General features: G+C 38.2%; 3 protein-coding genes across 4 annotated transcripts; 2 read left to right on the forward strand and 1 right to left on the reverse strand.

Moving 5' to 3' along the window:
- Window positions 1-360: 360 nt before the first annotated feature.
- On the reverse strand, window positions 361-2,195 carry LOC141359522 (mediator of RNA polymerase II transcription subunit 20). 2 transcript variants are annotated; one of them, XM_073862121.1, is made up of 4 exons: window positions 2,090-2,195; window positions 1,528-1,673; window positions 1,183-1,436; window positions 361-852 (listed from the first exon to the last, which is right to left on the reverse strand). In XM_073862121.1, the coding sequence occupies exons 1-4, from the start codon at window positions 2,101-2,103 to the stop codon at window positions 634-636; spliced, it is 633 nt and encodes a 210-aa protein (XP_073718222.1). In that variant the 5' UTR covers window positions 2,104-2,195; the 3' UTR covers window positions 361-633. The 2 variants fall into 2 exon arrangements, with proteins under 2 accessions (XP_073718222.1, XP_073718221.1); XM_073862120.1 differs by lacking the exon at window positions 2,090-2,195.
- Window positions 2,196-2,362: 167 nt separating this feature from the next.
- Window positions 2,363-7,086, forward strand: LOC129453253 (bystin). Its single transcript, XM_055217395.2, has 7 exons — window positions 2,363-2,774; window positions 4,511-4,652; window positions 4,757-4,895; window positions 4,972-5,105; window positions 5,189-5,349; window positions 6,261-6,363; window positions 6,549-7,086. The coding sequence occupies exons 1-7, from the start codon at window positions 2,513-2,515 to the stop codon at window positions 6,898-6,900; spliced, it is 1,293 nt and encodes a 430-aa protein (XP_055073370.1). The 5' UTR covers window positions 2,363-2,512; the 3' UTR covers window positions 6,901-7,086.
- A 713-nt stretch (window positions 7,087-7,799) lies between these two features.
- On the forward strand, window positions 7,800-10,535 carry LOC141359378 (G1/S-specific cyclin-D2-like). Its single transcript, XM_073861732.1, has 5 exons — window positions 7,800-8,247; window positions 8,900-9,115; window positions 9,203-9,362; window positions 9,816-9,958; window positions 10,047-10,535. The coding sequence occupies exons 1-5, from the start codon at window positions 8,017-8,019 to the stop codon at window positions 10,170-10,172; spliced, it is 876 nt and encodes a 291-aa protein (XP_073717833.1). The 5' UTR covers window positions 7,800-8,016; the 3' UTR covers window positions 10,173-10,535.
- Window positions 10,536-12,401: the final 1,866 nt, after the last annotated feature.

Raw genomic sequence — 12,401 nt, forward strand, 5'->3', positions numbered from 1 at the left:
TAAAATAAAACAGCATTTATTTAAAACTGGTTTGCATGTAAGTGTTTCCATGGTTACCTTAAAATTAATTTTAAGTTACGTGTCAGCTTGCATTCATTGCCTTTATCTACAATCAAAAAGTTCAAAGTGAGCCAATAGAAACACTTCTGTAATGAAAGGAAAGCACAGACGCCTGCCTCAGAAAATCATTTACCATCTGTGTACATTTGACCTACTGTACTAAAGAAATGATGATTTAGCATGCAGTCATTTCATCCTCACATACTATATACAGTAGAATGGATGATATTCAAATTGGGATTCGGCCATAGTGTGTCCTGCTCATGCATATTCAAATAAACGGTCTTTTCTAGCCAATCGTCTGCTGCTTCATCTGTTCTTCATTTGTTTAATGCAAATGTGACATTGCTTTACAAATTCCAATGGATTGATGTACTGAACTGAAACAAAATTATTACATTTGAGCAAAAGCATACTTTTAATTTTACAAATTGTGTGTAAAAAATATTATTTACAAACCAAAAAAACAACACTTAACATGAATGAATCCTATGATAAACAATCATAGTTTGTTTTACTATAAAGTCTTCTCTCACAAAATCCAAACAGGACTGTCTGTAGATCTAAATTTCCTCAGCGTACACCGCTGCCCGGTAGCACCTGTTGTTTGCGAACCTTGCTGAAGAGCTCAAGGTACTGGATCATAGTGTCCATACAGTCCACAGGTGTATAAAGTTGACCATCTGGTTTAGTTATGGGGAGCTCAGGGGCATTTGAGCCCAGAAAGCTTTGCATGAACTCCTTTATGAGGTTCGAGCAGTCACCAGGAATCACACAAGCACAGTACTCCACCTTCAAACACACAGACAAACAGAACATTTTGTCATGGTGGAAAATGCATATGATACGCCAGTCCCTCCCGTTCAATCAATACGGCGCATCTTTCGTGTCTCACCCCAAACCCTTGATTTAAAAACAGAAAAAAAGTAGAAACCAGTACAAAAAAACGACATGAAAAGATGCGCCGTATTAAGTGAACAGGAAGGACTGGCCCACCACATGCATGCAAAAATGGAATCCGGCGCAAGTCTTGCGCAACCCCTCACACTGTGTGATATTTATAAGCACTTGGGAAAAACTGTATTGTAACAAAACAACTAAACTGATAAGATAAATTATGACCTCCACTGAAATCCCTCTGGCACTAGAGCTCATGGTGATGGTGCCAACCTTCACCAAAAAGTCACAGTAGCGATAGCGGGCACCTCGACTCTCCACCTTATGAGCTTTGGCGTTCTGAAAGTGACTCTTTAGTTTCACCATCAAAACGTCAAAGTTTGTGTCTGCGGTGAGATACGGTCCACCCTCAAACAGAGCCATGCAGCTCAGTGGTGTCTCTGAATTATGCATCACGTACAGAAGTTTCGATGGCTGACCTGCAGCAGAGAAACAGTATTGTCATGGTAACACAGTCAAGTACAGTGTAGTTTACTCGTTAGCACACTGCTGTATGGGTGTTGTAGTTACCGGTTGTGTTTCCTGTTGTGTGGTACGTCTCACAGTCCACCCAGAAGTTTCCCTGTTTAACAGCTCCAAGCTGCTCCAGTTTTTTATGTAGCATATCAACTGTTTGTTGAACGCTCTTCCCTTCAGTCACAGGCACCTGACACACACTGAGATATATATATATATATATATATATAGAGAGAGAGAGAGAGAGAGAGAGAGAGAGAGAGAAAGAGATTTACAAAACTATTTACTAACAATAAACTCAATATCTGCATTTCTATTAGGGTCTCCAAAGTGTAACCTTGTTATAATCTTTTTTTATTTGCCAGATTTAAAAAAAATCTAGATATTTAAATTAGACCTATTTCTATTATCTAAATGTACATAAATTACAGTATAAACGTACTAAATAAATTTTTTCACATGTGTGACTTTCACACGTTTCATTCCGATTTTTCTTACAGCATTAAACACACCAATAACTATTATAATAATTTTAAAAACACAAGCACACACAAAAAAGAACCATAAATACAAACGTTCATTATAAAACAATATAAAATAAAAATAATTTCCTTACCACGTTACACCCATTTTTCTGCTGTACGCTTCCGGTAAGCACTGTTTACTTCCGGGTGACACCGGCAATCATGAAAATAAAATAAAAATAAAATAGAGTTAAAAATGTAATTTAACAAGTCAATAAATAATATTAATCTTTATTATGTATATAATTTAATAAAACACACATACACAGGCTAAATGTTAATGTTAAATTCATGTGGGAGGGGTCATTGAGCGGAAGTAGATAGTGACGTAGTGCTGCTCCGAGATCAGTTTTTATCAGAGCAGTCACATCAGCGCTCATACATTTCATCTGATCCCAGATCTGCGTTACACATAACCCACAAAGACACCAACACATCGCCATTTGTTTCGGACGCACGTGTGTTGTTCGTGTCATGAGTTCGGGTCGCTGTTATTTGTAATCAAACTCATCATCATGCCGAAGGTGAAGAAGAGTAAAGGCGCACCGGAGCGCAGCGGTGCCGGTGTGGCTCTAGCGGATCAGATCCTGCAGGGAGACTCGGTTCGGATGAGCGGCCGCGTGAAGAACCGGAGCAGAACCCACGATGAGGAACAAGAGTATGTGGACGAGAAACTGTCCAGGAAAATCCTTCAACAGGCACGAATACAACAAGAAGAACTGCAGACTGAGTTAGGAATCACACCCGAGACCAAAAAACAACCAGCTACTCAACTGGGTAAGATACTGTTAACTAACCATAACTAGATAGATATAGATGGATAGACAGTTATAGACAGACAGGCAGACAAACAAACATGGTTATAGAAAGTTTGACATATACAGTTATAGATAGATAAATAAACCGACAGACAGACAGATAGTTATAGTCTAGAAGGTAGGTAGACAGACAATATACAGTTGTAGATAGACCGACAGACAGAAGTTATAGATGGATAGATAGACATACATACAATAATAGTAAGATAGACATGCAGTTATAGATAAATAAATAGACAGATATACATGCAGTTATTAATAGACAGACAAACAGACATTTATAGAAAGATACAATAAAACATACAGTTATATATAGATAAATAGTCAGACAGACTGTTATAGACAGACAGACAGACAGACAGACAGTTATAGATAGATAGACAGACATACATGTATAAATGTATAGACAGACAGACAGACAGACAGTTGTAGGTTGAAAGATAAATGGTTAGACAGACAGTAATAGATCGATATAGAGTCAGTTATAGATAGATAGATACACAGACAGACTTTTGTATATAGACACATAGTTATGGATAGACAGACGGACAGACAGTTATAGATAGACAGGCAGACAGTCATAGATAGATAGACAGACAGACAGTCATAGACAGACAGACAGTTATAGATATATAGACAGACATACATAGATGTATAAATGTATAGACAGACAGACATAACTTATAGTTGATAGACAGACAGACAGTTGTAGATAGATAGATAGATAGATAGATAGATAGATAAATGGTTAGACAGACAGTTCTAGATAGACAGAGAGTCAGTTATAAATAGACAGACAGACAGACAGACAGACAGACACTTATAGATAGATAGACATACAGTTATAGATGGATAGATAAATGGTCAGACAGACAGTCATAGATGCACAGACAGACAGTTGTAGATAGACACATAGTTATGGATAGACAGACAGACAGACAGACAGACAGTTATAGATAGACAGACAGACAGACAGATAGTCATAGATAGAAAGACAGACAGACAGTTAAAGATAGACAGACAGACAGACAGTTATAGACAGACAGACAGACAGTTATAGATAGACAGACAGACAGACAGATAGTCATAGATAGAAAGACAGACAGACAGTTAAAGATAGACAGACAGACAGACAGACAGACAGACAGTTACAGACAGACAGTTATAGAAAGACAGACAGACAGTTATAGACAGACATACAGACAGTTAAAGATAGACAGACAGACAGACAGACAGACAGACAGAGAAACAAACAAACAAACAGTTGTAGATAGATAGCTAAATGGTTTGACGGAGAGTTATAGATAGACAGACAGACAGACAGAAACACAATCATAGATAGACAGACAGACAGACAGACAGACAGACAATCATAGATAGACATAAAGACAGTTATAGATAGATAGACACATAGTTATAGACAGACATACAGTTATAGATAGACAGGCAGACAGTGATAGATAGACAGATAGACAGACAGACAGACAGACAGACATACAGACAGTTAGTTAGTTATAGACAGACACATAATTATAGATAGATAGATAGATAGACAGACAGATAGACATACATACAGATAGACAGACAGTTGTAGATAGACACATAGTTATAGACAGACATGCCAGACCAGATGTTATGATGTCATAGATCATGTGATATATTGTTTGTGTGTGTGTGTGTGTGTGTGTGTGTAAGGTGTCAGTACAGAGGATGGAGACTCTGATGAGGAGTGGCCTGCACTGGGTGCATCTGCAGAGGACACAGGAACAGAGGTACAGGTGGATCCAGAAGATGAGAAAGCCATTCAGATGTTCATGAGCAAGAATCCACCTGTCAGGTGACCTTTCATCATCACTCAATTTGACCTCAAGTGTTTGAGCTTCTGTGTGCTATGAAGAGCTGTTCACCTAGAGCTGAGATCTTGTGTTTGTGTGTGGACAGACGGACGTTAGCTGACATCATCATGGAGAAGATCACAGAGAAACAGACTGAAGTGGGCACTGTGATGTCTGAGGTGTCGGGTCGACCCGTTCCTCAGCTTGATCCCAGAGTAACAGAGGTGTATAGAGGTGTCAACAAGGTGTGGATTCATATCTCTGTGCTTCTTTACTCTTACTGTGACGACAGAACTTTTACACTTAAATCTCTCTCTTTAGGTTCTGTCAAAATATCGCAGCGGGAAACTTCCCAAAGCGTTTAAGATCATACCAGCGCTTTCAAACTGGGAGCAGATCCTGTATCTGACGGAGCCGGAGACGTGGACCGCCGCCGCCATGTATCAAGCCACCAGGTCTGAGAGAACTGATACACAATGTGGTGATAACATTGATGTGATTCATCTAGATGATGTATTTACTCTTTCTGTTTCTTCAGGATTTTTTCGTCCAATCTAAAGGAGCGCATGGCCCAGCGCTTCTACAATCTCGTGCTGTTACCCAGAATTCGAGACGACATCGCTGAGTACAAGCGGCTGAATTTTCACCTGTACGGCGCACTGAAGAAAGCTCTCTTCAAACCTGGAGCCTGGTTTAAAGGTGAGACGCTCCACTTCAGCTTACAGAAGTAGATCTCTGCTATACATCAGATATATTTCAAGTTGAGCAATTTCATGAATTTTTGCATTAATGATTTCCAAAGAGCAAATGCATATATACATATGGCAAATATATTTAAGTTACATAAAAATGTGATAACTCAGCTTAAACAATTGTGTTTCTGAGAAGTTACCTAAACAGAACACTAGGGGTCACTAGTGAGTTAAAAAATAATCAGTTCACACAAAGGGAACAAATTGGATTTATAAAACAGCTACACAATCAAACAATGACTTGACACTGGCTATGTTTACATGCACATTTTGTCTGAATTTAATCCGATTGCAGGTCACGACAATACAGTTAACGTCTACCCTAAACATTGCAATCTGATTTAAATGTTTCTTTACATGTACATTATATATAATCCCAACCAAACATCTTGCCAAGTGCACAACCAGGGTTGCCAGGTTTGGTATCAAAACCAACCCAATGTACATTCATAACTAACCCAAAAGCATCCCAATGACTATTTATAGCCCCAATTACTAATGAACAAATTCCTTTTATCTTTAAATCGCTGAAATAGTTTAAAATATTCCAAATATAAAGTCCACAAAAAAGTAGAGGACTTGGCAACACAGTGCACATCATCTCTCATGGAGTTCACGCTCTATTTCTGGATAAATGTACAAATTCAGTAAAAGTTGTTTCTAAGAAGTTTTCAGATATAGGCAAAGAAAATCTTTTCGAGAGGTACAACGCTATTTTATTGCTTTATGTAATGGAAAATGTAAAGTGGGTGACTCCATTACCTTAATAATGAATGTTGCCATTGCCTTGCTATTGCGTATTTCTATGAAGTGAATCATTACAAACTGATTATTTGTTGTATTTCTGTGTGTTTGTAGGAATTTTGCTCCCACTATGTGAATCAGGCACCTGCACGCTGAGAGAAGCCATCATCATCGGCAGCATCCTTACCAAATGCTCAATACCTGTGCTGTACTCCAGGTAAACAAACACACCCAGATACACACACACACACACACACACACACACACACACACACACACACACACACACACACACATGCCACCTAAAAAAAAACTGCAGTTGATTACTGAGATATAGAGCCTAATTTTGAAAAATGTCCTTCCGAGTAAATGGCACTTAATAGTTTGTTTATTTCTCTGCAGCGCTGCGATGCTAAAACTGGCCGAGATGGAATACAACGGAGCAAACAGCATTTTCCTGCGTCTGTTACTGGATAAGAAATACGCCCTGCCCTTCCGTGTCCTCGACGCGCTGGTCGCCCACTTCCTGGCGTTCCGAACAGAGAAACGGACTCTGCCGGTGCTTTGGCACCAGAGCCTGCTGACGTTGGTACAGCGTTATAAAGCAGATCTGTCGTCCGAACAGAAAGACGCCTTACTGGAACTCCTGAAGATCCAAACACACCCGCAGATATCTGTCGAGATCAGACGAGAACTTCAAAGTGCCGAGGCCAGAGACGTGGAGGACGCCACACCGGCCATGACCTTAGACTGAGAAACTTATAAACTATTAGAGATATAATCGGCGTGTGAATCACAGCTGCTTTATCTCATCACTGATAACATCAATTTGTGATATTTTCTGTTTGCATATCTGAAGTTATGCAGTAATCTTATTTTGAATGACACAGAGTTTGAAGTTGCTGTATTGCTGGTTATTAAATCATATTCTGTAAACATACTGGTCTGTTTCTTTGTTATTCAGGTTGTCATACAAATATTACAATCGATATGAAATTGTGTTTCTGGTAAATACATTGCACTGGTGCCATGTAATGCATTATTTCTGAATAAAACTATATCTGATTAGATGGTGAGGTGAACGCTCTTTAACATCTAAGCATTTTGCAGACACTTTTTTCAAATTGACTTACAAGTTCATTCAAGCTGCAGATGTGTTCAACCCACACATAAGGCAAAACATTTTTTTTTCAAAATATTAAAAAATTGCTATTTGCTGAAATATATTTTGGAATTGTTTAAAAACACATATTTTTAACCTATATATTTTTGTATATTTTGAAATCTATTTAAAGCAAGGAATTATATTCACGTCACATTGTAAGAAAAACTTTGTAACAAACCTGTAACTTGAAATACAATTTGAAATATATTTATTTTTCAACCTTTATATCAACATTTTTTTAAATTCCAAAATATATTTAAAACATTTTTGGTCAGATATTTTTTGCCGTATATGGGCATGACCTTTGCGTTAGAATTGGGGTTAATTTGAAGAAAGATTACACAATAATTTTGTTTAATTAAATTCACTGATTAATTATCCACATTAAAATTAGCAACGTGTATTAAGAAGTAAATTTAATTTAAAATGTATTTATTTATTTAACTTTACCTCACATCGAGCCGATGAATGTTACGTCACGAGCTAAACGACTACCGGCGCGCTGCCGCCGCTCGCTCACTCTTGAAACCTCAGTAGACGGATTAAAACTCTGTTTTTACGTATAAATATCTGTAAAATTTTTATTAATATAATGTTAGAAGTGTCGTGTACTCATTTTAGAATTTGACTCGCGCGTGACTCATTTTAAAGTTTAAATTAAGTGATTAAGTGAAAGTCTGTCAGGCGAATCTTACAGTATAAATAATGGAGTTAACGTTAATGTGTCATGAAACTGTTGAAATGGACTCCAGCTCCCAGTTGATGTCCAGACCGGTTCGGGCGTTTAGAGACGCGGTTCTGACCCAAGACTCGCGCGTCCAACAGAACCTGCTGAGTTCGGAGAGACCGAACATCAAATCCAGGCCCGAACCCGGCACCGAGCAGACCGACGTCCAGCCGTACATGCGCCGCATGTTAACGGGGTGGATGCTGCAGGTAAGAAGAAGAGATCGGATCTGAATCAGATCATTCACACTGACACGGTTCTAATGTGGATTTGAGGATTCAGATCATATCTAATAATTAAAAACTAGATTAATCATACTCATCTCAACTGGTCCCTACTGAAAAATCCAGCTAAGACCAGCATAAGTTGGTAGGTGGTTTAAGATAGTCCTCCCAGCCTGGCAAAGCTGGTGGATCAGATAGTCTTCCAGCCTGACCAGCTAAGTCCAGCCAGACCATCTTAAAAAGTGACCAAAACACAGCTAGACCAGCAAAACCAGCTGAGACCAGCTAAAACCATCTTATGATCAATCACATCTAATTCAATTTAAATCATACAGATCTAATCCTAGGGTTGCAAGGGGGGATAAAATTCTGTAAATTTCCATGGAAACTAAATTTTGTATATATTCCAAATTGGAAACTTAGCGGGAATTTATGGGAATTACAGGAATTCTTTGGTAATTTACTGTAGATACATTTATATAAACTAGAAACATAAGTTTAAAAATTCAATTTCCCAGTTTATTCCCATTAATTCCCTTGGAAAGTTTCCAGCCTAGAAAATCCCTGGAATTTTGCAACACTATCTAATCTACAGATTGAAATCACATGTTTGTAAAAAGATGATGTTTCTTGTCAGGTGTGTGAGGATCAGAAGTGTGAGGAGGAGGTCTTTCCTCTGGCCGTTCATTATTTGGACCGGTACATGTCTCAGTATCCTGTATACAAACACAATCTACAGCTGCTGGGATCCGTCTGCATGTTCCTGGCCTCCAAACTCCGGGAATCGGTTCCTCTGAGCGCCTCCAAGCTCTGCATCTACACGGACCACGCCGTGACCATCCCAGAAATACTGGTCATATCCGTTTATAAGACATTCATGAATCATCTTCTGTGTTTCAGGAGCACAATCTGACCTGTATGTCTCTGTGTGTTAGTGTAGCAGTGGGAAGTGTTGGTGGTGTCGAGACTGAACTGGGATCTGGCCTCAGTGCTGCCCTCTGACTTTCTGGAGCTGTTACTGCAGGGCCTTCCATTCAACCTGGAGAACCCAGGGGTCGTACGCCGACACGTGCACTCTTACATCGCACTGACCGCCACAGGTACATCACCATCTTAAAATACACATGAACTTTGACCTTTACAGTTAGGACGTGCGGTGTGATTTTAAAGCGTCATTCATGTGTACTGACAGTGGGATGTGAGCGGATTGTTGCGGATGTCAGCAGAGTCTATTGATTCTGTCAATCCTAGGCTTTGTTTAACCGTATAAGCCACAAGCTTACAGTCACATATAATGAAGCGCAGGGTGTCAGAATTACAGTATCTCACTGTCCTGAAGCATCAGACCTGAAGTTGAGCGTCTGTGCTTCATCAGTTGATACTTGAGACCTTGTAGGACAATAAACAGCTGTGGAAGAGAAAATAACCCAGTTGAAACCTGAGCTGCTGGACATGTGGCCCATATAATCTATACTGTATGTGATGTCACACAGTTTAATAATAGCAAATAAACTTAAAAATGTCCTGCATTAGTGATGTGTTTGTTTTTTCAGAGCTGAAGTTCTCAATCTTCGCTCCATCTACAATGGCTTGCTCATGTGTGACGGCAGCTGTTATCAGACTGAAAGACCTGACAGAGACGATAACCACCGATGCTCTCCTGAAGATCCTGAGGAACATGCTAGACGTGGATGAGGTGATGATTAGTTGCTAAAAGTCATGTTTTATTAAAGTAAGAGAGTAGATGAAGCTTTAAGCTCTCTGATCATTTGTGTCTGATTCAGGTGTCTCTCTACGAGTGTTATTCAGCGTTGGAGGAGTTGATCGATGTGACTCTGTGCCGTTCACCTGTGACAGATTCACCTGAACTCATCAGTACATCTGTCAACATTCAGCACATCAAACACTGACAGGTGCACAGTCATATTCATTCATTTAGATCCATTGAATTAAATCATTCTTGCACTGTTTTGATGAATGTGTTTGAAGTTGTTGTTAGTTTCTTCACATGTTTGAATGGTCATTTATGATATAGCAGATGTTTGGCGCTAAAGCAAATATTTGTGTTGCTATCAGACCTTTGTCCTGTTAAACTATAACACTGCTGTATATCTGACTGACTGTATGACCATTGACCTTTAGTGTCTGCAGTGAGGATAGCATTACAGATTTTGTGATTAATTTACTAAATTTCTCTCTGACATGAATGTTACTGATAGAGAGAACCAATATTAAATATAACGTATGTAAAAATAAAAAACTATAGATGTGGATGATTATGTTTTGGGCTTGTTTATGCAGGTTATATTTCACCACTAAATATTTACATTGCATTTTTGTAAAATATCATTTTCTTTCGATTTTGGTGTTAAATACATTTCCTGACACTACACACACTGTCTTCCCTCATTATATTTTCATCTAAAAAAATATATGAATGCACTAGAGATGAACCAATATATCGGCCAATAATAGCAATTTTTCACACTATTAAAAACAGCCGATAGTCATGGCCGATATATACTGTCAATCAAAAGGAAAAAGCAATGACTTTGCATAGAAAATGTAAAAAAAACATCACTAATTTAATGCTCAGTATTAATAGTTATTATATGAATGAATAGGATTCAGAAAATGTAAAAGTTAAAGGTGCCATAGAATGTAAAACTGTATTTACTGTAGACATAGATGAATAATAAGAGTTGTGTAGATGGTAATGACATAAGTCTCAAACACAATTGTTTCCTCCTTCTTATGTAAACCTTGTGCATGCAAAAGACCGCTGGAAAACAGACCAATCACAACATAACATTTACTGTGACGTCACAGTCGTGATGTACGCCCCAACATTAAATTAAGTACAATGTTGTTACAATGCTAAAAGCAAAGCTGTGACTGCTGAGTTAGCATTATATGCTAGTTATTGCTATATGCTAGTTAATGTTTTATGTTAGTTAATGCTATATGCTAATTAATGTTATATGCTAATTAATGCTATATGCTAGTTAATGCTATAAGCTAACGTTTAGATTGAAGTTCTACTATTGACGTTACAGTTACGTTTTGCAGGTCCATACTGAAAAAGACACAAACTTACCACTCAGAAACATCCATTAACCAGTTCCTCCAGAAAAAACGTGATTGTGCGATATATTGCATAATCAGCCAAAGTCCGCATATTTATGCAGGGCTGCATTTTTTCCAAATACGACACACTTTCGCCGCATTAATTACATATTTCCGCGCACAAAATATGCGGGGCTTGCATTATTTCATAATCTCCGCATTTTCGTAGCAAAAAGTCACATATATATTAGCAGAAAGTTGAAAAATGTTGCATTTACTTCCCAAAAGCGCAGCCGTGTCCTCTATTGCCATGGGAACGTTATGAAGTGACGTGATTATGTGACGTGAACATCATTGCAGTTTTTGCAAGTTCCGCAATTTTCGTAAATTCCCGCAATTCCATCGCATAAATTGCATAAATATCCCGCATATTCCATCACATTTTTTAAGAAAACGTGCCGCAAAATCGAGGATTTTTGCCCCAACAATCACAAAAAAAACTCTGCGTTTTTCTGCAAGGACTGATTAACAATCTCCAAACAACTGATTATTCCTCAAAATCTGATACAGACTCAAACATAAGATCTGTTTACACACACACAGAGCTACTGAAGGAGAAACAGCCAATCAGAGCAGAGCTTGACATTATTATTCATGACCCTTTCAAATAAGATAATAATAGACTTTTTTATTTTAAAGACAAATCCTAGAGTTGTAAGTGGACATGAAAAACTGTCTCTGGATCATTTTTGTACTTAATAAAAGACACAAACCTTCTGTGTAGATATCAGGGAACAATTTAACAGATTATTACAATGTATTGTTTGTCACCTTTAACATAACCACCAAACTATCTACATCAAAGTCAGAATTTTGTATTTGTGCATCTCTAGAATGTACCCTAGGGTGTGACGCTAATACTGCATACTAGAAGTAATATTTCTGGAAATAGCAAAGTGCACACAGTTGGCCTACACAAATGTCTCTGCACCTCAGGGGATTGTGGGTAATATTTGTTCAGAAAAATGCCTAATTGTACACTTTAAAATCTTGCACTTATGATCTGTGGTGGA

Source organism: Misgurnus anguillicaudatus, chromosome 23 (genome assembly GCF_027580225.2).
Source record: "Misgurnus anguillicaudatus chromosome 23, ASM2758022v2, whole genome shotgun sequence".
Taxonomy (NCBI): Eukaryota; Metazoa; Chordata; class Actinopteri; order Cypriniformes; family Cobitidae; genus Misgurnus; species Misgurnus anguillicaudatus.